Here is a 25,538-nt window from a genome sequence, read left to right as displayed (position 1 = left end):
ATAGTAATGAGTTCAATTTAGTCTCCATGCCAACTACTGATACATATTTTCCTGGTGACTGATCTTTATATTGTAGAAAGTGCATGATTTAATGTCCTTTCACCTGCTTGCAAGAGAATGATTTCATTTTTTTCCAATCAAGTCAAACAAATTGTCAACAACTTTTATTAACTACCTACTTTATAACAGCTTAGAGCAGAGGTACCCTGGGGAGTTACTGAGTTAAAAGGAAATCATTGCAGTTAGCGGATTTATAATAAAGTTAACTGAACATATAAATGTTTGTTAATTTTTAAGCTGAGAAGGGAATTAAAAAATAAATTGTTGCCATCTGTTCCTTTCTAGTTGGAAACATTCCCCAGAATTACTTGATCATAACGTTTGAAGGTTATGAGGTGATCATAGATCAACTTTGACTGAGCCCTTGCACAGACTTATTTAAGGAGCAATAAAAGAGTTCTTTACTAAAAAATATATTTTATAAAAAGTAGACTTTACAAAAACTCTTTATGAAGTTCAGACTTTTTGTAAAGTCTACTTCTTGGGCATAGTTTGGAAGCTTTGTTTGGGGGAGGATTTGCGGAGCCCACAGGAATTTAGTAATGCAGTAGAGCGAACTGGAGACTTTTCAGGTGAAGGAAGTGGTTTTATTTTCTAGAAAACAGGGTTTGGGGAATGGAGGAATTTTAGGTAGAATGACTAGAGAGATAAGTCATAAAGAGTTATGTGGCCTGTTTCTCAGTAATTGCCTAAGCAGCGTGTTTCATTAGATGGGGGATTGCTACTGATTTTTTTCCTATCGACTTTAGACATAAGTTAGCAAACAGCAATATATACTTCTGTTCAGAGATCTTTGCCTTCTTCTGTAACCTTTAGGATGGTCCTGGGTACAGTAGGTACAACATTCAGGTAAACCTCAGCCATTATTTATGGAGTCATCTCTGCAGCATATGGATTAAAATGTGCTGAATAGGTCAGTGGGTGGCAATTACTTTCTCAAACAATAAACTCAGACGTGTAAAATAATGAACCTTTATTTTTCTGTGATTCTTCTAAACAATACCTTGAGCTCCTGTATTACTCTGTTAGGGTTGCCATAACCAAGTACCACAAACTGGATGGTTTAAATCCCAGGCATTTTTCGTCTCTCCATTCTGGGGGCTAAAAGTCTCAGATCAAGGTATCGGCAGGGTTATGTTATGAAGGGGCATCTGTTTTATCCCTCTCTCCTGGGCTTCCGGAGGTTTGCTGGCAGTCTTTGGTGATCCTTGGCTTGTCGTAGCCTCATCCCAGTCTCGATCTCTGTCTTCATCTTCATGTGGTGTTCTCTGTGTCCAGATTTCCCATTTTTATAAGAACACTAGTCATATTAAATTAAGGAGCCACCCTACTCCAGTTCTAAAGCATCTTAACTAATTACATCTGCAATGACTTCATGTCCAAATAAGACCACATTCTGAGGTACACTAGGGTTAGGACTTCCATGTGTGAATTTGGTGGGGGGAGACACTATTCAACCTGTAATAACTCCCATGCTACCAATGATTAAAAAAACCTTATTTAATTTGATTCTGGGTGTGCTCAGTCATTGGGGTTTTCCCAGGAGTGAAAACGACAAGGTCAGTGGAGATGGAGGGTCTTTGGGGGTCAACTGCTCACGGCCCACAGGGCATCGTCTCTGCCTCCTTATCCCCGCTCATGTCCTGTTCTGTGTTTGCTGGCTTCTAGCCTGTCTGCCATTTACTACATCTGTGCTTTCCGTTTGATCTCTGGTTGGCAGTTTCTGTAATTCCATCTACTCATTTTTATCACAAGCACTCATTAGGTAGTGACCTCCCATCTCCCCAAAATTGTGATTGCCATCCTGCACCATGCTGGGTCAGCAGGACGATTGGTGGCCTGTGTTAGGTACTTGTGGCTTTCACAGACATTTCTGTTCAACTGAAGCTGTTCCGAGCTGGTCTAGAGAAAATGTACAAGGCTTCTCCAGGGATGTGCAGTGGGATCTCCACTCTGTCTCTCTCTGTCACATACTTCGCCCCCAGTGGAGGGGGCAGGGGGAGACAGGGCCCTTCCTGCAGACCCTTTCATAGCCCTTCTCTGCACCTCGCACCCTGGCTCAGCATATAGCCCTCCGATGATAGTGTCCTCCCATTCAGATAACCAAGCATAGTCTACCCGGCTCTTCATAGACCCTCAGGCTGTAAAGGTGAATAGTACTCTGTCTCCTTGTTGCAGGGTCTTCTGAGTATGAGACAGGATTCTCACACTTCCTGAATGCCCCTAAAGTCCCAAAACAATGTTCTTTAACATTATCACTTATAGAAATATTGCTTCTAACAGATAATTTTTTTTCATTTTAGTTTTTTGAGTGAAATATTACATGAAGTATAAAAGATAAAATTGATATGTTTCCATGATCTAGCTTAAGAAATAAAATCTTTCTTATATTTTTGCAAACCTATTGCTTAAATCAATTGTCTCAGAACTCTTGAACACATCTCAAAAAATTGAATTTACCCATAGTGCTCTGAGGCCCTGTGTTACCCTGCCTCATGGGGGAGATGCACAGTTCCTTAATGGCTGTGGGAATAAGGGCATATATAGAGTTTGCTCTATAGACAATCAATTGAACTTGAGATGGAGAAACCTCTAACATTAACAGATGAAGAATATTACTAATTTTCATTAAAGATACATATACAAAACATTTGGAAAAAAATCTCAACATTGCGAGGGATGCCAAATACCATCTCATGCATCCAGTGCTTTCATATTAAAAGAGAAAATTTAGAGTCTTGCTAAGTCTCATATATGCACTTATATACATATATGAACAGGTATATGTATTAATAAGCACACATACGTATATACATCTACATATATCTCTACTGACCAGATTCCTTGGCACACATATTTATGTATACTGGGGAAGGAGGCAATGGTGAGTGTGGAGCTTCATTTCTTCTTCAGTAAAAACTGAGGAGATTTCACTGGTCTCAGGTCTCCTGTTCTGGTTACAACATTATGAGATGACGCAGTTCATTTCATTTGACTAAGAGATATTGGCGGGTGTTAAGTTTCTAAGGCCTGAGTGGCTTGGCTTCTGTCATTTGGTGTAACTGATCCTAAGAGACACTTCTGAATAAAAGACCCCAACAGAGGACAAAAGGCCAAGGCCTAAACTAAAGGAACTGAGGCCTCTTTTATTTATATACTTAATTTTATACTTATTTTTTATTGCAGAAGAAAGTGAAGGAATCTCTGTAAAGATTTCGGATGAATAGAATGTTAGAGGTGGAAGGAGGGAAAGAAAACAGAACTTCCCTCATCTTGTCCAGTGGCCTTTTCCTTCCATCTTTCCCTCTCTAGACACCTGAGAAATATTGCACATGCTCTTACTATCATGGAGTTGCAGGTAGAAAAGGACACCAGCTTCCTGGGAAGTGTAGATAGAGCAGGCAGGGAAGACAATTTCACTAATGCCCCCTAAAGAGACATGACCTGCATCCCTTGAGGAATACTGAGTTCACATATGTTCAACTTACCAGACCAAAAACAAAGAGAACAAGGTCAGAAAAATTCAAAGATTAATCCGCTGAAGGTCACAAGGCCAGCTGTGGTAGAATCTATACTAACAACTAGGATTCCTGAATCCCCAAGCTTGTGTGTGTGTGTGTGTGTGTGTGTGTGTGTGTGTGAATTTGAAATAATTTATATAACTATTTCTTTGAATTTATGAAATTTATGACCTAAGATTCAACCAAAATACTGTCTTGCTTTGCTATAATTTATATTTCATCCCTCAGTCTCCAGTTACCAGAATTCTCATTTTAAATCTCCCATTTTGTCAGTATTTAACCCAAATTCACTTTAAAAAATACACGTATCAGGATAACTTACAATATTTTAATGGGTGCTTTGAAAAACAAATAGAATTCTGTGTCATGATTGTTTTCAGTAACAAACAAGATTTGTTTTCATATGCCAAGTGCCCCATTTGAAGAAAGTACTTTGTTTTGTTATGAGGAAAAGAAAATAATTCAGGCCAAAGTATGGATTTTTTAAGATGAAAGGAATGTGGGGATCATGCAGTTCAGTCTCTTAGTTCTGTTGCTGAGCACGGAGGTCTAGAGAAATTAGGTGACTAGAGGCCTGAATTCTTTTATCTACCCACGTTAGCATTAATTTTAAATAGTAAAGTCTGATAATTTTACTGTTAGAGTTTTTCACCAAGGATTGTCAATAATCCAACTTGGGGCATGTGAATTCCAAAAGGAAACAGCAAAAAGTAGACCAGGGCTGTCAAGCCACCAATTCATGGCTTTTACTGACACCATCTTTCCTAGAACAGAAAGGGTCCTTTCAAGTCTGGCATTGCAACTAAACAGATAATGGCTGTCATGGAAAACACATAGCTTTTCAGCTTATAAACTGTGTTACCTTGTGCAAGCTAATTACACCGTAGCCCTCTTATTTGTAAAACTGGGAAACAAAAATCCATCTCACTGGCTCCTTCTAGAAATAAAGCAGACTAGCCTGGATAAAGTACTTAATCATGGTAGCTGGAAGGCAATAATTACTGGGTGTTCCTTTCTTCTCTTCTGTTTTCCTGATCAACGTCACATGGCTGATTAGTGTCCAGGCAGGATTACAGCCCAGACCTTTTATGTTCTAGGGCAAAGCTCTCTTCTACACAGAATTCTTCCATTGTTCACATCATAATGTTCTCAGGAACGGGAAGGAGAAATAATCTGAGAAGTCATTTTTTGTTAGCCTGAGAAGCAAGCCAGGGACTGGTACCCTGGCTTGAAAATAGTCAAGTTTCTATTGCTAACTATGAAATAATTGTAATAGTTTTTAATTAATTATTAATTAAATTAATAATTCACACACACAATTAAATAATTGTGTAAGGGGTCCTTTCACAATCTTTTCTTAGAATTCTAGGTGTGGCATAGCTAGTGCTTTTATTTCTTTATATCCAGAGAAGGGGGGGAATTTATAGTGACTCAGAAGGAATAGGAGAAAACTTGAGTGTGTCTCTTATTAAGTGAGCTTGTTTGAATGCCCTGGAAAATAGGACACAATGCAGGTCATGGGACTTTACATATTTGACCAAAGCAAATAGATTCGCAGGGCCAACTGAGTGCTCAAATTAAAATATCTGTTTCAAGGTTACCATGAGGCTCTAGAATGCTTTTCCCCTAGCTTATCTGACACCCAGAAAGAATCATTTTTTAACATCTAAATGTTAAAACATAAATGATAAAATTATTGTCTGTATTCATGAAATAATAATTAATAATCAGGATTTTTCCAGTTTTGTTGTGATATAATTGACATGTAGCACTGTGTAAGTTTGGTGCACGACGGCTTGACTTACATCCATTGAGAAATGAGGACCACAGTAAATTTAGTTAATGCCCATCATCTCATATAGGTACAAAAACAACGGTTTTTTTTTTTTTCCTTGTAATGAGAACTCTTAGGATTTATTCTCTTACAATTTTCACATAGACCATACAGCAGTGTCAACTATAGTCCTCATGTGGTGCGTGCATACCAAGTGCTTCTTCTAACTGGAAGTTTGTACCTTTTGACCACCTTCCTCTGACTCCTCTCCCTGACCCCCTGCCTCTGGAAACCACAAACCAGATCTCTTTTTTTATGTGCTTGAGGTTTTTTTGTTTGTTTAGTTGGGTTTTATTTTATTTTTATTTTATTTTTTTTTTAAGATTTTATTTATTTATTTGACAGAGAGAGACACAGCGAGAGAGGGAACACAAGCGGGGGGTGGGGGGCAGTGGGAGAGGGAGAAGCAGGGAGCCCAATATGGGGCTGGATCCCAGGACCCCGGGATCATGACCTGAGCCAAAGGCAGCCGCTTAACGACTGAGCCACCTAGGTGCCCCTCGTTGGGTTTTTTTTTTTTAAGATTCCTACATATAAATAAGATCATACAGTGTTTGTCTTTCTCTTTCTGCTTTAGCATAATGCCCTCAAGAGCCATCCTTGTTGTCCCAAACAGCAGGATTTCCTTCTTTCTGGTGACTAACATTTCATTGTATGCATGTACCACATCTTCTCTATCCTTTCATCTTATACCTATTACCAGCCTACCTGTGCATCTATTATCTAACTATCTATTTTTTACCTTTTTAAGACTTGAAACCAAAGATGTAAAGCTAGTCTGATCGGCACATTAGTTTTGGCAGTTTATTTTTATCCAGAATATCAGTAGACTTGGAGGAGAGTTCGGTGCTGTCCCCTCATCTTTATTAGTTTTTTTCTTACTTGGAAAAGAAAAGTACAATTATTTTTCTCTAGTATATACAAATGGCTAATTGACTTTTTTAAAAAAGTTCTTCAATACTGGTCAAGTATTTCCATTTGTTTATAGTTTGTTTTAATTTAAAAAATAAAAAGCAGCAACTTCTCCATTGTGCACTAATTAAATTCCTCACCACTGCCTCTGGAGTCCATTAATGCTTTTCCATTCCAGAAGTAATGGTGGAGCTGCTGACAGCGTTAAAGCATCACAAAACTGAGTTTATTCTGTCTTTGCTGGGATGCTTCTTTATCTGTGGAGATCAAGGCAAGGCTTAGCTCACCTCGGGGAAGCCCCAGTGAAAGCCTCCAGGCCTCCACATCCTTCCCTGAATAGGAGGCTAACTACTGGATTTTACCCTCCACCATGGCCGGTCTTCCCTTTCCAGCGACTGGCTACACCACTGACAATCCTGGAAGCAACAGGAAAAGCCATTTACTTTTTCTTCCTTATTACTTTGGTAGGAGTTGTTTTGTTTTGACATTTCTCTGACATTCTTGTTTTGTGTGTGTGGGTTTTCTCCTGACTCCTTGGGAATTTATTGGAAGGGCAACAGATTTATTGCCAAGCATGTTGGATTGTTCATTTTAAGAGCACATTTTCTAAGTGTGAATTGAGTTATCTGGAGAAGAAACAGACCTGGAGAGGTGAATGGGGACAGGCAGGAATGGTGAATGTTTTGCAGGCTGGGATTTCATGTAGCTAGCAAAGACCACCCTTCAACCTTGGGCAATCAGAGCCGTCTTCTGGGCCTCCTGATTCAGGGGTTCTGCTTTGGTTCTTTTGGGCCATCTATTCCCAACGGGCAAATTATTTTGAAAAATGGAATTTTTTTTGAAGCCATATTGTGACACTGTGATGGAGATGAGCTGCATTACCATAGGTACAATAATGTAGCAACCTAATTCCCTGAGCCCTGCTCAAGAAATTACTAATTGTAGAGAAAGAGTAAAAATAGTCTGAAGATTATTTTCTATCTTAAAAAAAATTATATATTTACCTCCAAATTAGGTCATACAGGGTATTACTTGATAATTCTTGACAGTAAAAAAATTGATTTCTATTCACTTTCCTAAGTGGGCAAAAGTGAATCAAGGAGGCCTTTATTAGGTATAAAGTTCAGAAAAATATAAAGGCAGATGACCCTGTCCTATACTGGCTGTCATCTTCGCCTCTGATCAGATGCTAAATGAAAAGCTGAAAGCACGTTATCTACTACAGTATTGGTCTAAGTATGGTTTAGGAAATTCATGTAAGTTATGGGAGAAAGAGGCTCCCTAGTAAGAAATACCGTGTATTCTGAGCAAAAGCAAAATAGCTTTTTCACAACAGGACATGAAGAAGCTTCAGTGTGCTGATTTATATCATGACCCACTAAAAGAAGAATATAGTGGTTCTCTTTCCCATGTTTGTTTGTTTGTTTAACCACAGAACCTTTTATGGAAGGAGTTTCTGAACCTGGGCCCTCATGAGCTCACTTTGGGATGTGAACACCTTAGAATATTATTTCTACTAATGCTTCATTGGGTCAGTCTGAGATGGAGGAGTTTCTCCCTATCATCTGTACATGTTTTTATTTTCCCCCTATTTCTAAAATTTACTCCCCTGTAAAAAAATCTGTAACTTTTGGCCTACCCACCATTATCCATTTCTGTTATATATACCTTTGGTCAGGGTCTGAGATGTCCCATCCAATGTAAAAGAAGTGTTAAGTGTTCTTTTATTATAGATTCAGCAAATCATTACTACTGCATTTCATTATCTTCTAAATCACTTCTATTTTCTTTGCTATAGATAGGAAGCCACATTTTATTAGGATGGACCATAAGAAATAGCTGATATTAAACTAATAATAGTGACAATCCATGTGGTTCAACCTAATATGCTAATATTATCAAAGAGTAATTATAGTTACCAAGATACAAAAGACTTAGCAAAAAAAAGACTTAGCTACTTCAAGAATTTGGCTTAATACTTTTATAAATAGACTGGATGGTTGGCAGGAGAGATCACTTAATGCTTGTAAATGATACCAAATTGGCCGAGATTGACAATATCATGTAGGGCCAGACAAGAATGCAAAACAATACAATCAATTTGACAGTAATGTGCACTGGATAAAATGAATTACAATTAGGGTGCATGCAAGGTTTTGTTTGCAAAATAGAATAATTAATTTGAAAAATGCAACAGGAATAGAAACATTTACAGGGACTGGGCAACATTCAGAGGAGTTTTAAAGTCACAACCAATCATAGAGTCAGACTCTGCTGAACATGCCCAAATGGGACACCTCTGAGCCATTCATTTTGACCAACCATCTGGACCTCATCATGTAGATTTTGGCTGCTACAGTGAATGACTATTGGCACTAGATCAATGATTCCATTCTGTGGTCTATGAACTTCAGGCATTGGGACAGAGCATTATTATTTTGAGTAATATAAGAATACTCTCCCTGTAGCCCATTCAAACTCTGCTCAGTTAAAGGTCAAGGAAGTTCAGAGAGTCTCTCCCTTCTTATTTCTACAGGAGACATATTGCTCAACTTAACACAGGGTCTGACAAACATTTCTGGCTAAAGATAACACCATCTTTGTATATTGGCCTCAACTTTGAACTTTTTAAGTTACTTCAAGACAAGAGCCCAGTATTGTACTTTGGTAGGACTAGTGTGTAGTCAATAAAAACATTAGTAGGATTCATCAACCAAGACTTAATAAAGTTAATTATCACAACATAAAAGTGGCACAATGTTGATTTGAGAACGTGAAAAGTTGAGAAATTTCTGTGGAGGTAGATGACTATGGCTCTTATCCTTTTGATTCTTGAACCAAATTGTCTCATTAAGAAACAAAATATGTAATTATTTTTTATGTCAATCATATTCCAAGATGGTATTTAATATATCCATTAAACTTTATTACATTCTAAATTCCAATAGGTCTAAGCCAATGTTTGGTTTGTTGGAGTTTCATGTAAGATTTGTTAATCAGAGTTGGTGGTTTTATGTGTTATGAAATGCAGTTAAATAGAAATAATTTTTATTGGGTTTTGTGTCTTAAATGTGGAGGTGCTAGATGGATCTCTTTTTAGTGCTAAATTTTCTGACCAAGCGTATAATTAAACTTCTGGTTTATTATCTATCCTCATGTCTCTACAAATTAATTAATGGTTTTAGAATGATTTATCAACTTCGGTTACTGAAATAAAATCCACATACTATGTTATACTGTCAAACAGTAGCATTACCCCTCAGCCCCTGTAATGTATATGTGTTTGAATTTATTAGAGCTCAGTCCTGAGCCAACGTTACCCATAAGTTTCTTTGGAAAATAATTCGAGTCTAACTGGATGTTGTTAAATTCTCAGGCCATGGTAAGTGTGATTGTGGCAAGTGCAAATGTGAGGAAGGTTGGTTTGGGGACGCCTGCCAGTACCCAGCTCACTGTGACTTGACGAAGAAAAAGAGTAACCAGATGTGCAAGAATTCTCAAGATGTCATCTGCTCTAATGCAGGTAAGAAATCTATCCTATGAAGATTCTTAAATAATCACATCTTGGTTTTTCATGGAAATAGGTAGGCGTTGAGAAATGTGGAACCTCTGAGAGAGACTGCTTTTGAGTATATATATATTTTTGAAATGAAATGCAGATAAATCAATAGGGGGAAAATGTCATCTTGCTGAGACTGGCAAGTCTGATGCTCTCCAGCTGTTGCAAATGCCTTCTTCAAGCAGGATATTCACGGGAAGCAACACCCCAAAAACATTTGATGTAAATTGTGAGCCATGATTTTGAATGCTGGATTAAATCTTTTAAAAAGGATTTATATAAGCTGACTTAATTATTTTCTATTACAGATCAAGGGTTCTTTGAATTTATACCTTAACATCAAATAGAACCAAAGCTTTTTAGTTTGATAGAAGCTTTAGATGCCCTGGATGTGAAACTCATGGGAAAATATAGTGACATCACGATTTTATGTTTGGCGAAAATATTTTTGCATCTCAAGTCATTTAAAAATATTTTTTAGAAATTTATAGTAAAGTTGTTAAAATTAATTACCCAGAAGATATAAAACAAAGCAGCTGGTTTGGTTTCATTAATGCTTAGCTGGTATTACTGTAATTAAATACTCTTTTCATATTTGGGCACATGGAACCTCAAAAGTCCACTTTTTCTTAAGGCTGGTTGAATTTGGGAATTGTTCTGTCCAAAGCTAGAAGCTTTGATTGAGTTGTTTTGGTGGGTGTGGTCTGGGATGCAGGGGTTTTTTAAAGCTCTCCCAGTAATTCTTTTGGAAAACACGGGGTGTGAGCCCTTGTTTTGCATGCTAAAAGCAAGTATTTGACTACAAGAGTGACTATCTTCCCTCTTGAAGTTCCCATTGTAGGTAGAGTCCTTCTATGTTCAGAGCTATCATCTTTCCACAGTCTGATTGCAATGAATTGCTCTGTGTAGATTAAGTGCAGTAGGAGTGTTTTGCTAGTAGGAATCAAGGCCATACCCAAAGCAAGGTATGAGTGGATGTCTGGCACCCTGACAAATGGTCTTAACAGTCAGGTTGCTTACTGTATTCACGGATCTTCTCCTTGCTTCACTTTAGCACCTTAGTCTTTTCTGTCTTCTCTGTAGGATTTATTTACCTCCAGTTCCTAACACCCACCCCTACAAACACACACACACACACACACACACACACACACAGCCTTACATGCTTACCGTATAGCCTCATTGTTTTGAAAATGTCAAGCTTTCCAAACTTCTTTCAGTAATAAAACCTGAATTCTGTTTTGTTTCTTTGTTCTTTATTTTTGGCTTTATTTATTTGTTGTTTATTTTTCAAATCAAATCTAGTTTTTTTTTCTTTTTAATAATACATTATAAACGAAAAGGGGTTAGTTTAGGAATCCAAATGTTTCAACATTAAGTAAAAAAACCATGCAATTCGCTACATTAACATACCTTAAAGGAGAAATTTACAGAATCGTTTCAGATGATGAAACATATTTGATAAGATATAAAACACAGTTTTAAGATATATGAGCCTCGATCTTTTTTTTTTTTAACATTGGTACAATACTTTTATGTAATCTACCATCCATATTCCAGTTTCATTCACTGACCAAACAATGTGCTTTACAGAATTTCCCTGCCTCCGTAGGATCCAGTCTAGGGCAGAGTTATATTTAGCTCTCATTTCTTGTTAGCCTCCTTTAATCTGGACCATTTCCACAGACTATGGTGTTACAGCATTGAAAATTTTGAAGAAAATTGTCTCCAACCTTTTTTTTTTTAATAGAATGTTACTCGTTCTGGCTTTGTCTGATGTGTCCTCATGATTAGATTCATGTCATACATTCTTAGCTGAATCACCAGATAGATGATTTTGTGTTCTCAGGATGTGTCATCTGGAAGTCCATGATATCCATCTGCTCTCACTAGTGAGATTAATTTTGATCACATGGTCAAGGTGTTGTCTGATGTCTCAGCTCTGTAATTACTGATTTTGCCCTTGTAACAAATGAGCAGTCTGTTGGGAAGCACTTAGAAATTATAAGACATCATATCCTCGTCAAAATTACCCCTGATATACCATCCATTGATGACTTTCACATGATCCAGTGCTTACACTAGTGATTGAAAAATGATGATTTCCAAACTCCAATATTGCCTCCCTATTTACTAGTTGCTACTCAACATTCTACCACAAGTAAGAGTCTTCTCTCATCTACCAATTATTGGATATTTCATTTACTTAGTGATTTATTGTCAGTCCAGGATCACAGTTCCTATTATTTCAATGGTTTATTATTCATTACTGAACTTAATTACTCTGGTCCCAGATGAGGCTGTTGGAGCCCCTTCAAGCTAGCTTCTCAGTCCTTGTGACATGCCTCCATTGTTTTGTTTTGTTTCAGCAATTCTTTCTTTTCTGGCATAACAAAATATTCCAGAGTCATATTGTACCTGATTTGCCACAGCTTTGGAATCAACCGTTTCTCTAAAGAGCCTTGGTTCCTTAAGGTGAAGAATGATATTAGAATAAAAATTGTGAGCACTAGGGATGTTTATTTCTACTGGGATGAATTTGCCTCTTGGCCTTTTCTATAAACAGGCTAGTAAACATTCATGAGCATATATATACATGTACATGCACATACATACACAGACATATTTTAGAAATCATGAAGTCACACCAATACATCCAACTCCAATCCACCCCCACAAAGTTATCTGCTGTCTTTCCCCTTCCATATTTGCAGGTCCCATTTTTCATGGTGAGAATTCTGGCTCCCAACATCATGGATATATTTACTCATTTGCTCAGTCCTATACTACATCTAAAATTGTTTTTAGAATAGCTTCATGCCTACCAATATACAAAACAAGTCTACCAAAGCATTTTGGGATTTGTTTGCAATTGACCTCCTCCCCCACCCCCACCCCACGCCAGCCATGCTCAAGATTGGGGTACTTAGTTAATTGCTGTGTTTATAAGTTACTTGGATTTCTTTCTTTTTGTCTCCCTTTAGTGTAGTTATTGTACTCATTTGAAATACAATTAAGGTTATTTACTTCAGATTGCTTTCAGTTTTAGACTTTTTTTCCTCCTTTCCATCCTTATGGATTTTATTTTATTTTGCAATATGTAGAACATTAGCATGCTTCCAAAGGTCAAAACTATAAAAAAGCATACTTAGCAAATCATCATTCTCTTCCTAAACCTTCCCTCCTGCTTTCTTCATACCTGATAGGTAACCAACTTTATGGCATTCTGCTTTATCTGTGTATATGTTTATTTTAAATAAAGGCAGATAGCTAGATGTATGTGTTAGTTTTTTGGTTTTTCACTTGTTCCCTACACAAAAGGTAGCATGCTATATATGCTCTTTTGTACTCTGCCTTTGCCACTCAGCATCTCCTGGAATTCACTCCATATCAGTGCATAGAAATCTTGCTCATTCTTTTTTCAGATGCATAGGACTCAGCTCTATACGGGTGACATAATTTATTCACTCAGTCTCCTATAGTTGGGCACTTTCTAATATTTTGAAATTACAAATATTAATGCAGAGAATGAACTGGTACATATGTATTTTCATATTTTGGGGGGTGTATCTTCAGGATAAATTACTAGACATGAAATTGCTGCACCAAAAGGTAAATTCATACTCAGTGTTACACTTAATCTTTCTCTCTTACTCTGTACTCAGTATGGAAGCCTTTCAAGTTGACTTTAGCAATCTTATTCTCACATGGCTTCTTTTAGTGTCTATTTCTACCAGCCTAGTTCTGGACCACTCCCCTGAAACTGCATTAGGCTCTGAGTTCTCTCTACTAACTGTTCCCCCTTTATATCACGATGTGGTTTCCTGGAAGCAGCTTGGGGCAGAAGGGGAAGAGGAGGAAGCTAGACTGGGACATCAGACTGCAGGTCAGGATGAGATGGAGCTGGGGACTAAAGGAGTTGCAGAAGCTGACTCTAGAGGGGTCCAGAAGGCAAGGGACAGCCTGCAGAGCAAAGTGGGGCTCCAGTGGCATTGCACAGGAGTATGGTTGGTGTTCAAGACAGGGAAGTCTTCCTAGAGAGAGAGCGCTTTACTAATCAGAATGAAAAGTCAGAGCAAAAATAATCTAGCATAAAGCATAAAGACCAGTCCTAGAGACTGAGCTCACTGGCAACTAAGAAAGAGAAGCAGTATGACATCACATGAACACAGGAGTCTGTCGCTTTTGCCTGGGCTTCCATCTGCCATATCTTGGAGCCTCAGTTGTGAATTCTACATGATGGGTGAGACAGGAAGTCTCTGAGCTGTTGTAAACGTCCCACATTAGCCAGAAATGGTTCAGATGTGTGGATGGGAGTGAGCTTTCCTGTCAGGGTATCAGTGAGAAGTTACAGAATTCAAAGGTAGAGGCTGTTCCTGTCTTTCCTGAAAACAGCTCCTCTGTTCTTTGCCCTGACGATGTTATACCTCGCTTCCGAACGGTGAGAGGCTCCTGGTATCCCAACAGATAAATTCTAAAGTCCTTAGCCAATATTCTTGATCCTCTACTCTCTGCCTTCAACTGGCCCTTTTATCCAAACCCAAGCCAGACTTTGCGTTGTTCTTTAATTCCACATCCTTATCCCTTAGCTGAGGCTCCTTCCTCAACATCGCAAGCCTTTTCTCCATCTCCACCTGTTGAAATTCTATCCATACATCAAGTGCCAACTCAAGAACTTGCTCCTTTACTGGGCCTTTCCTCCTTTACAGAGCCAGACTGAGGTTTATACTTTCTGTATGGTATTTGTCACGGATCTGTTGCAAATGCCTTTACGTCATCTGGTCTCATACATATGTGTAAAAATTATTGATCATCTAAGCTCTTTCTTCCTGGTCTGTGATTTACTTAGTTTTAATTTTCTTATTATCTCCTATAGCACCTGGTACTTTGCCAACAGTCTAGTAGGCAGCAAGAAAATTTAATGAATGGTTATGTGGATGGTTAAAAGACAGCATGAATAAATGGGAACATGAAAAAGAAGGGTGATAATTAGAGAAAAAATGAGATGAGGCAGTACCATGAATTATAGCATTCGATGTGAAATGAGCTTTTATAATTTAAAATAGTTTTCAGGAAAAAACACACATACAAGAAAAGGAAATTTAATAAATGTAAAATTCATGAGTATTCTCAAGGAGGAAAAATAATTAGCTCAAATTCTGCAAAATCACCATTTCTATGTGACTGTGAGAGAAAAAACTTTTTCAAGATAATAGCTAATTGGGAATGACCTGGGTACCAGAGTCATGCAGAGGGTATGAAGACAGGACGTCATGGGGTCTATCAATATACAGAAAGTCTAGGGGAAATGTTTGAGAACATGACTCATATATTCAGTATCTTTATGGGAGAAGATGAAGAACCCGAAGTTTTCTGAAAACCTATGATGTAACTGAACAAACTGTTTTCAGAAGGATGGCTGGGTGATATATTTACCACTGGGCTCTCATAGCAGCTCTATGAGGTAGATACTATTTTCAGAGAAGCAATTTAAGAATTAGAGATGAACATAATGACCTCAAAAATGTATAGTACTGGTTATTGAAACCTGGATTTGGCTACAAATCCACCTTAGTCCTAAATCCATGCCCTTTCTGGCCCATCACATACAGACTTGCCAATATCCAGTAGCTCAGTTCAAACATCAATATCCTCTTCAGTTCGTCCCGATCCTTCACCACTCATACGCAGTCTCTGAGTCGTCTGTCCTTTCTCCTGTAAACACCCCTGAGCATCTTCACTTCTTTCCAACTCATTGCCATCACCCTGGTCAGCCTCTATCCCTTCTTCCCTGTAGACAAATGTGATAAGCTATTCTCATATCCACTGCGCTTCATTTCACTTCATTCTGCATATGACAACTAGCGTAATCTGGTAAAAATGCATACGTGATCACATGACTCCCTGGCTGAAAGTATTTCTATGGCTTCTCATTATTCTTGGATTAAAGTTGGAAATCTTTAACATGAACTGTAAGACTTCCGTAAACTGCACCTCCACATGCCTTATTCATTTCATGCCACTTTCCACATCATTTCCTATATTCTAGCCATCTTGGACTTTTTCTTCTTATTTCCACTTTTACCACAGAGCCTTTGCTGTTGTCTCTTACGGGAAGTGGGCCTCCCCACCATCTCACTTCTCTTACCTATTATTTTTACTTTGCTCTCAGTACCTCGTTTAGGATCTACTTCCCCAAGGACTCTGTGTCTGACTACCAGGTCTCAGTTAAATCCCCTGCTAAGCTCTTCTGCAACACTTTGCACTTCTCCATTTATTTTATCACTTTGGTTTTCTCATATCAAACTCTGAGAGGAGGATTATGGCTGACTTGATCTCCCATTATGTTTCCACAGTCTAGGATGTGATCTGGTGAGTGGTAAAGTCTCAGTTCATATTTGTTGGTTGCTATGATGATCGATTAAAAATGGAAAAATAAGTATTGAGAAGAGGGTTCCTTAAATGGACATTCTACTTCTCAATATCATTTGAGTGCTGTTTTACTGTCAGTGAGATCACTCTCAGGAGTTGTGGTCAAATCCTCAAAGTTGGCAGAGTCTATGGCGTATGGTATACCAGATGACTCCAGTGCCTCTGTGTCACTCGCTGTGAGCCTCCTTGAGGTTTTGGTGAGGTCCCGGGACACTATACCTGAGAAAACCTGCTCTGGTCCCATTGTCATAAGGATGTGTGGATCAGTTTAACACTGTAGAGGTGAAATTATTAGGAGATTCTAAGTTTTTCATTTATGCATTTGATAATGAATTCCACAAATATTTATTATATAAATAGTATGCTCAAATATTGTGCAAAGCATTGAATAAATACTGGTGAGGAAGATAAGCAAGGCTACTTCCCTTACAAAGCTTAGAATTTTCTGCTTTAGTTCACTTCAGACCCAGGTGTAATTGCAAGATAGTCATTCGTGCATTGATTGGATGGCCATGTATAAAGGAGCTCTGCACTTGGGGAGGTCAAATTTCCATTCATGAAACTATTAGAGGTCAATCATAATAGCTATGTGCCATAAAATATAATTGCTGTACTATAATCATCAAGTAAGAATGTTGTTATCTATCTCATCCTACCCACAGAATTACATAATTGGAATATTAAATTGATTTGAGTTTTTTCTGTCTCTGAAAGAGTTTAAAAATCACCGATGATCATTTATATGCACTTAAGAAATACTTTTTGCTTTGTTTAAATGGTTTAGGTACATGTCACTGTGGCAGGTGTAAGTGTGATAATCCAGATGGAAATGGCCTCGTTTATGGTAAATTTTGTGAGTGTGACGATAGAGAATGCATAGACGATGAAACAGAAGAAATATGTGGAGGTAGGTATACTAACTTCGTAGAAATTAGTAAAAGTCCTTGATTTTTCACCTGTTTTATTGTACTTTTGTCACTCTATACATTCCTGCACTGTTTACTCATTTAATCTGAATTTATGTTTATTTGGAGAACACCTCATATAAGGCATTTAGGGTAGACTAGTACTTTTTAAATGCAAAATCAGACTGTTCCCAGGGGAGAGCCCGATCATTATAGCAACCGACCAACTGTGTGGTTCCAGAGTGATCCTACTGGTACTTCATCTTCCCTGCTTCGTGCAGCACTTTTATGTTGTCTCTTTTCTCCCAGTCTCTCAATTGCATGTGTTAATTTCATTCTATTTTCCCTTTCTAAATCATAAGCCTTTAAATAGTTTCATGTCCCATTGGAGACACTGGAGGCCGAAAGGATCACTAGCCTAGAATCTGTCCCTTGCCACCCCATACTTAGATTAACATTTTTCGTGATCTTTTTTGTCTTTCTAGGGTATTTCTAACACCATTACTCAACCCATTTTTCTATTGAAGCATTTATTGCATGTGCCACACTTCCTAGCGCCAAGGACTGTAATAAGTTCTTCACATTCGTTGGGTAGTACACCCAGGGTCATTCCAGCAATAGTATTGGAATTTAGACTCTTGTCTGTCGGACACCAAAGACTGAGCCCTTGACCCTGCCCATGGAGAGCTGTATCAGTGCCCTGGGGTTTGGAGCTCCATGAGAAGAGCCCCTCCTCATCACCCAGAGTATCCTTCTCTTCTGCTTACCTACCTGCAAGCGTGTTCCCAGAGTTTATATTTGCACCCATGGCTAGCACAGGAGAGGAAAGGAGAGAGCAGCGAGAATCTCTTCAGTTTACATAAATGTAAACGCTTCAGCCTGGTTACTGCTGGCCTCATCTCTCCATTAATAAGCAATTGTTTATTTCATTTATCTCCGACAAGATTCCAATGCATGGAATCCTATTCTGCATGCAGAATGGATGATTTCAGAAGAGAATTTTCCCTGGAGGGATCAGGGACAAACGGGGCAGGAGGAGCCAGAGAGCCATAGAGAAAGTGTCACTAACTTAGGAGGACAAGCTCTCCCTCTGTTTACAAAAACAAATTGTAGCTTCAATTCTTGCGGTCATCCAGATACTCTTATTTTAGGTCTGCTTGGTTCCCTCTGGTTTCCTTGCTGTACAACCCACCGAGATAAAACAGACAAATACAAAAAGTTACATTTTTCAAGGCAATGACCTAAGCTAGATGCTGCTCAGACAATTCTGTTAATGGACTCAATCCAAAATAGTTAGAAGAGTTAGGTAAATCCACCTACAAATATTATGTATCTATCCTCCTGATGTTTCATTTTCAATTATGATGGACCAAAAAAGAGGTAGGGAACACACTTGGAGACAGTGTGTTCTGATGCACACCACCAAAGCGAAGTCTATTTGCATGTGTAAATGTAAACATTTAACTTGAAGCAACACAACAGGAAATGTTTGACTCCCAACCTTGCCACTAACCATTTCCATTTGTTTGAGGCTTAAGCAATTTCATGGTGCAAAGTCTCTGACCACACACTTCAGCACTCCTCTGAGGGTGACTTTGGCTGGGATTGTAGATCTTTCTACATGTCATTCGCATGAAACCAGTCTGTTGAGAGGTGACTGTACGGCCCATCAGTGGAACAATTTAAAAGGAGATTTTCTCGCTCCATCGGTTTATACAAAGCAAAGAGTGGATATTTATTGTGTGCAATGTGTATTGTCCCAAGCTTGTATTTTATCTCAATTATCCACATGTGGCTTGTTAACAATATTTTCATTTGGGTTGTGAGGATATCTGCTTAATTTTTCCTATCTACATACAAATGTAGTTTGACATGATTCTTCTTTCCTTATTCACCTGTATCTCAGTGATGTTTTAGTAAAACCCTAATTCAATTTTGAGTTTTATAAATATACAAAGAACTTGGGTATGAAGAATGTAGATTTGGGATTATTTGTTAATGTCATGGTAATGCTTACGTACGCAGCACCTTACATAAATTTCCTAAAATTTCAGAGGAAATAAATTCTGGTTTAAAAAGTTAATCAAGTCTTAAAAAATTACAAAAAAAATTGACTTTTAGAAAAGGTTTTAGTACACAGTTGTCTAGCTGTTTTCCAGTGTAAGTTCCTGAGGAGACAGCCCCAGGATGTATTTTGTGTGGGTACAGGAGAGATGTTTTTGAGTTCATAAATAAAACGTATAGCCTTTATATTTTATCACTGGTGAAATCATGAGATAGCCCTTACATTTGCCTATGTGAACAAATTAAAATGAAAACTTTGTTGTAGAAATGATCATTGACTGTTAGGTTAATAAGAGGTTTTCCATGGAAATCCAAATTACAGCTCATTTAGAGAGAAAACGTGGCAAGTGACTTGAGGCACATAGAATTGCCACCTTCTGGGAGCCAGAAGGATTGCTCAGTAGGGGTGCAGGAAGCCAGGATGTTACAGCTCATGAGGGGTTGCTGGGAAGTAGGTACAAATGAGCAGGGTAAGGTTTCATAAGAGGCAGGAGCCAGAGGGGTGTGGTGGCTTCGGAACACAAAATGATGGGGCGCCCCTCCCTATCATTTCTGTCCCCTTGACAAATAGGAGGGGGATTTGATCGGGAGGCCAAGGGTCCATGATAGTTTATTGGCCCAAAGGAGGACTAAACACTGATTTAACGGAAAACCTCTTTTCCTCGTGGTAGAACACAGCAGCCTGTGGGACACATTTGAATGGAAAGATGAAATATTTCCCCTGGTTTCAGAAATAGTTCAGTCATTAATACTGTGCATCCAAGTAAATATGTACCCCTGGCTTCTCAGTGGTTGATTTCAAATGAAATACTTGGATGACTAATTCCAGAAATACCCTCCGAAGGAATGCTTACATACATTTGACTTGGATGCCGTACCTTTGAGATCGGAAGGCTTTCACAGTCTTTCATGTCATTTCTTTAAATTTCTTTCATTTTAATCAGCTACCTGGCTAGGACAAGTTAGAAGACACTTTGGCTTGCTTTGCGTGTATAATTACATAGGTATATGCAAATCTGTAACTTGATTATTTTAAACAGGGACTGTCGAGCAGGTATATTTTATTTCAAAAGGCAAAAATGATCATGAAGAGGTAGAAAGTTAATTTTGCTTTTAAAAGTTGCTTTTTTTTCCCCCTCACTCTATAAAATTCATTTTGGGTAAAGGCCATGGAAAGTGTTACTGTGGAAACTGTTATTGCGGGTCTGGTTGGCATGGAGATAAATGTGAATTCCAGTGTGATATCACCCCCTGGGAGAGCAAGCGAAGATGCACATCTCCAGATGGCAAAATCTGCAGTAACAGAGGTGTGTCATTCATTCACGTTACTACGGAGTTGGGGCGGGGGGGAGGAACAAAGCTCTTAATTGTTAACACTCCTTTTCTCTGGATTTCCTTCAGTATGGGAGGAAGTTGTCTTTTATGGTGTTTGACTTCGATGTAAGTCCATACTATACCAACAGTCTTCTCTCTCATTTTTGATTGAGTAAAAAAGCAGAAGGATAAGAAAGTTGCTATAGTTCTTTAAGCTTCACTGAACCCGTTGTTAACGTAGGGACTGTCATTTCTTTGGCGGCCATCCAGAAATAGCACAGGACAGCTAAAAGGCAATTCTTGTAGATACTTCTGCTAAATGTCTCTTCACTAACAGAACCATCTCCAGCATGAGCATCGAATTATCTAGAGAGCATTCAAGAAACTCTCTTGTCTTCATTATGAGTAAATCGAAGGCTTGGTTGTCATTCAGAATTGATCTGGAGTGCCTTCACTTTTATCTGCAGTAATAAAAATGATATTGAAGAGATACAGAAACTACGTGTCAGGTAGCCATAGAAAATTGATGCTGACCTCCGATGTGAACTTTAAGAATATATTAGTATTGCTAAAATGTAATTTAACGTGAATTAACTGTTGATATCAAATCAAATCAGTTTTCAACACTTTTTAAAAACCCTTGAAAATACTTGTCATTTTTTCCCTTATTAGCTGTACTGTAAGTAAAAGAGGACCATACAAGACTGTTCCTTGCCGACCTGATGATATAAATAAGTGACCATTTTTCCTTCTATGAAATTATAAAAATCTAGAAAGTTGGAAAACTCTTTTTTTCATGTCTATAAATGAATGGTACTTCTTAATAGATCCTGCTTCCACGGAAAACCTTAACACACAACTGATTCTATCTTTTGAAAAATTGGCAGAAAACATTGACATGGAAGAGGAAAATGGGCCACATTTCTGTATGCAGGGAAAGGAAAGCAAAAGGCCTGAACTTGGAGCAAAAATCATAAAGAAAAGTCCTCTAATTTATGCAGAATCGGTCTGACTATAGATCATAATACTCATTCATGTTATGTTTTCCTTTACCATATAAGGATGTGTTGCTGCCTGAGTCCTTTTTTAATGATACAGTAGGGTCAGTGGTCACCATCATGCCGTCAGGGTATGGCAGCGTGTGCTGTGTCCCGTGGGAAGCAAGCAGCTAGGTGTTGCCAGGAGTGAGGAGCGAAGTGGAAATGGTTGGGCTGTGGAGCAGGGCCGGGTTCTGCAGCAGGTGGGCTCTGAGAGACAGAGGTCCTTCAGAAACACACATGACTCGCCCCCTCTCTGCAGTCTCACCTCCTGCCTCCCCTTTCCCGTGAGGGGTCCGATTTGGAGATCCGCCAAGGGCAGAAAGGAAAGCACCATGCCTGAACGAGGCTGGTTAGCAGTGAGACTCAGGGGTTCCTGAAGGCGAGTCTGAGTCGGGGAAGCACGGCCATGAGTCCTTTTATTCCCCCCGGAAGGTACCGGCCATGTTTCCTCTAGCACTCCTCCCCATCATTGCTTCTGGGCCAGGAGAGAGATACCAATCCCTGCACGGACCTACCTCATCTTCCTTGTTAGCCCATCTCCAAGGCCAAAAAAGCCTCTGTGGTAGACACAGCTCATCGGGGACAGAAGCATGTCCTGCATTGCCCAAATGGCTCATTCATTTTCACGCTGGACCCACTTTAGCACATACCCATCCCCACCCCCTGCCCCTACAACAATTATACTATTAGGAGAGCCACATGTATTTGTTTTTTAAAATACAGATATGGATATTTTAAAATACATTTTAAACATTCAGATATAACCGCCTTTTACATTTCGGTGCATGACCCCACAGTCTTTCGTTAGCTTTCTTTTTGTCAAATAGACGGCAAGTTTCTTGAGGGCAAGGATTCTGTCTCATGTTCTTGTTTTGATATTATTTTAGAGAGAAACCAGAATCGTGCTGACGACACGTCCCACAACCTCACACAATTATAGACACAGATACTAACTTTTGTTTATTAAAGAATCTCTACTGTCCACTTTAGATGGTGTTTTTCCTTGGTAGAATTTTTTTTCTCCAATATATGTATTTTCCAAATACACAATAAGCAAAAGATTTTAAAAAGCAATGTGTCAGATGCTTTCTTCCATGATTTTTCTTCACTAAAACCCTATACAATTTTTTTTTTCTCACTTAGGTACTTGTGTGTGTGGTGAGTGTTCTTGCCACGATGTTGACCCAACCGGAGACTGGGGAGATATTCACGGGGACACCTGTGAGTGTGATGAGAGGGACTGTAGGGCTGTCTATGACAGATACTCCGATGACTTCTGTTCAGGTACATTGCTTTCCTCATTCCTGTTTTTAAGTTAAAAAATAAAAAATAAAATAAAATATATATATATTCGTTTCTTATTTTCAAGCTTCTTTCTGATTCTCACAGAAACTGTAAAAGATCCAAACCTGGGGGGCCCCTGGGTGGCTCAGTCGGTTAAGCATCCATGTCTTGGTTTCAGCTCAGGTCATGATCTCAGGGTCATGAGATCGAGCCCCGTGTCAGGCTCTGTGGTGGGTGTGGAGCTTACTTCGCTTACTTGTGATTCTCTTTTTCCCTCTCCCTCAGCGCCCCCCCCCCCACTCACACACTCTCTCAAAATAAATGCATGAATGATGAACAAATGAATGAATGAACTGAATCTGTGCATTGGAAAGCATTTGATAGTCACAGCGCTCCTGTGAATACCTTGGAAAACCTTCAGAGAATTTACATGTTGGCAAAGACCAGAGATGAAAGGGCCTCACTTTCTTAAAACTAGTCTAACTCCTCACCAAGGAGAACTACCTCCTCCAGATATCTGTTGCTCAGCTCTGAACATACAGAACCAGCAGACCAATGATGGCGTCCAGGATGGGGACCATGAGAACAGCTATGCTCATGTATTACACAGCTTCACATAACACAGTTCTCCTGGATATTTTCATGCCTTAATTCCTTGGCATAATTTATATCCTAAGATTATTCTGCAGACTAGTGTAGGATTCGATATCAGTAAGTGGATCCCAAAATTTTGTTCCATAAACATTTATAGAGCAGATACCGTTTACCAGGGTCTGGACAGCATCCTGGCTTTCGGTTCCAGCAGTGAAGGGGACAAACATGATCAATCTTCGGCTTTAGGGAGCTTGCAGTTTTAAGTGCAAAGGAAAAACACCCCCTGCCAGAACCTCTCAGGGTGGAAAGGGAAAAAGAAGGTGGTCAGATTTATCTGAAAAAGTGTCATTGAGCAAAAGCTGGAGTTAGGATTTTCAGTCCGGTTATATTTGACCACCCAGGAGACAGAGACATCTGCATATACACCTTTTTAAGCTGGACGCTTGATGGGTGAGTAAGTAGATAGGAAACTCCACTGTCCCTGAAGGTTTGCCAGCAAAGGGAGATAAAGAGCTGCCCTGTTTAATCACGATTGTGCAGCTGTGGAAGCTTCTCTGGCCCCACGGAGAGGAGCCGGCTGCTAAAACTTCCCACTGCAGAAGAGCTTCCCTCTCCTGACCATCCCTCATGCTCGGGAGAACTTCCTGAACATTCCATGAACACCCTTCTCTTGAGGGGATGCCCTTTCCAGACTTTTCTGTTATTCATTATATACGAGGGTTATTATCGCCATATTGACACAATGGAAATGAGACAGCCGCTAACTCGGGTGGCTCTCTGTGCCAGACACCGTGCTAAGCACTTTCCAGATTGTGGCATTTATTTTTTTGTAAAAGTCTACGAGGTGGGGAATCTGTTTCTTCTCATTTTACAAACGGGGGTAGTGAGGCCCAGGAAAGTTCCATAAACTGCTCAAGGCCTCACAGGATCACAGGAGCACAATGTTAACGAGGTCTATGAATCCGAAGAAATATAAAGGTTCTTTCTTTACTGAAAAAATGTTTGTGTACTAGGACAAACCTTTATCAGGAGCCAACTATGCTAGAGGCACTACATAAGATATTAGGGTCTACGTAAGATATTAGGGTCTAAAAATACAAAAATTCATAGATTCTACCCTCAATAAATGTTGAGCAAAACAAGCAAAACAAACAAAACAAAACAAAACAAAAACCCAAGACCAAAACAAAACAACAATGACAAAACTGTCACATAAACATGAAATTTTATTAAACTGTGGTATGGGAGACTTGCAGAATCATGGATTTGTTGCTCCTCCGGCCATTGATGCTGGGGACATGGCAACGAACACAACAGATCACATCCCTCCTCGGATGGAATTTACATGCCATTGGGACTCAGAGCAGCAAACAAACTGAACAAGTAAACCGTGTAGAGAATGTCGGGCGTGGGCTTCTTACCTAAAAGGTAGGCCCGCAGGTAAAAAGAGGTAAGAGGCACGTCCTAGGCAAAGAGAATAGAAGTGTGTGATCTGTGCAGGGGACTAGAATCAGTTTAGTTATCACCAGAGTGCACGAGTGACAAAAGGTAAAGCTGGCGAGAAACAGAACTAGAGGTCTTTTTGCCTTGCTGCAGAACCAGACTCTATTCCAAAGGTAATGGGGAGCTAATGATGGTTTTAGGCAGCGAAGTGCTACACTCACAGGTTTCCAGTCTGGTTGTCTGGGTGCCATTTACCGAAACAGGGAATATAGAAGGAAGTTGGCAAATTCATTTCTAGATATTGAGCCTAAAGGACCAATGGCAATCCAAAGTTGTTGTTTTTTTTTTTTTCAGCCTGTTGAATATGTGAGTCTGAAGGGTCAGGGCTGAACATGAGAAGTTAGAGCCCGAGAATAGGTAATTAAAACTATACCAGGGTTCAGGAAATGTCATTTAAGAATTCCATTTTAAGATTGTGAGATAAAACATGAATTCATACAATTTTAAATGGGAAAATGAGGGAGATAATCAGGCTATATAAAAAAAATTATAAGTTTGTGACTTTCTGATACACTG

The 25,538-nt window shown here is 39.0% G+C and overlaps 1 protein-coding gene across 1 annotated transcript in view; it reads left to right on the top strand.

Moving 5' to 3' along the window:
* The window catches only part of ITGBL1 (integrin subunit beta like 1), a 202,213-nt gene that overhangs the window by 74,302 nt on the left and 102,373 nt on the right, over nt 1-25,538 (top strand). Inside the window, exons 3-6 of the mRNA XM_036090391.2 lie at nt 9,704-9,850; nt 17,103-17,225; nt 20,454-20,594; nt 22,785-22,925. Coding sequence (XP_035946284.1) covers nt 9,704-9,850; nt 17,103-17,225; nt 20,454-20,594; nt 22,785-22,925 — 552 coding nt within the window. The remainder of the gene's footprint in view (nt 1-9,703; nt 9,851-17,102; nt 17,226-20,453; nt 20,595-22,784; nt 22,926-25,538) is intronic.

The sequence above is a fragment of the Halichoerus grypus genome, chromosome 4 (assembly GCF_964656455.1).
Source record: "Halichoerus grypus chromosome 4, mHalGry1.hap1.1, whole genome shotgun sequence".
NCBI lineage: Eukaryota > Metazoa > Chordata > Mammalia > Carnivora > Phocidae > Halichoerus > Halichoerus grypus.
The sequence above is the reverse complement of the archived record's forward strand: the minus strand, read 5'-3'. Positions and strand labels throughout refer to the sequence as shown.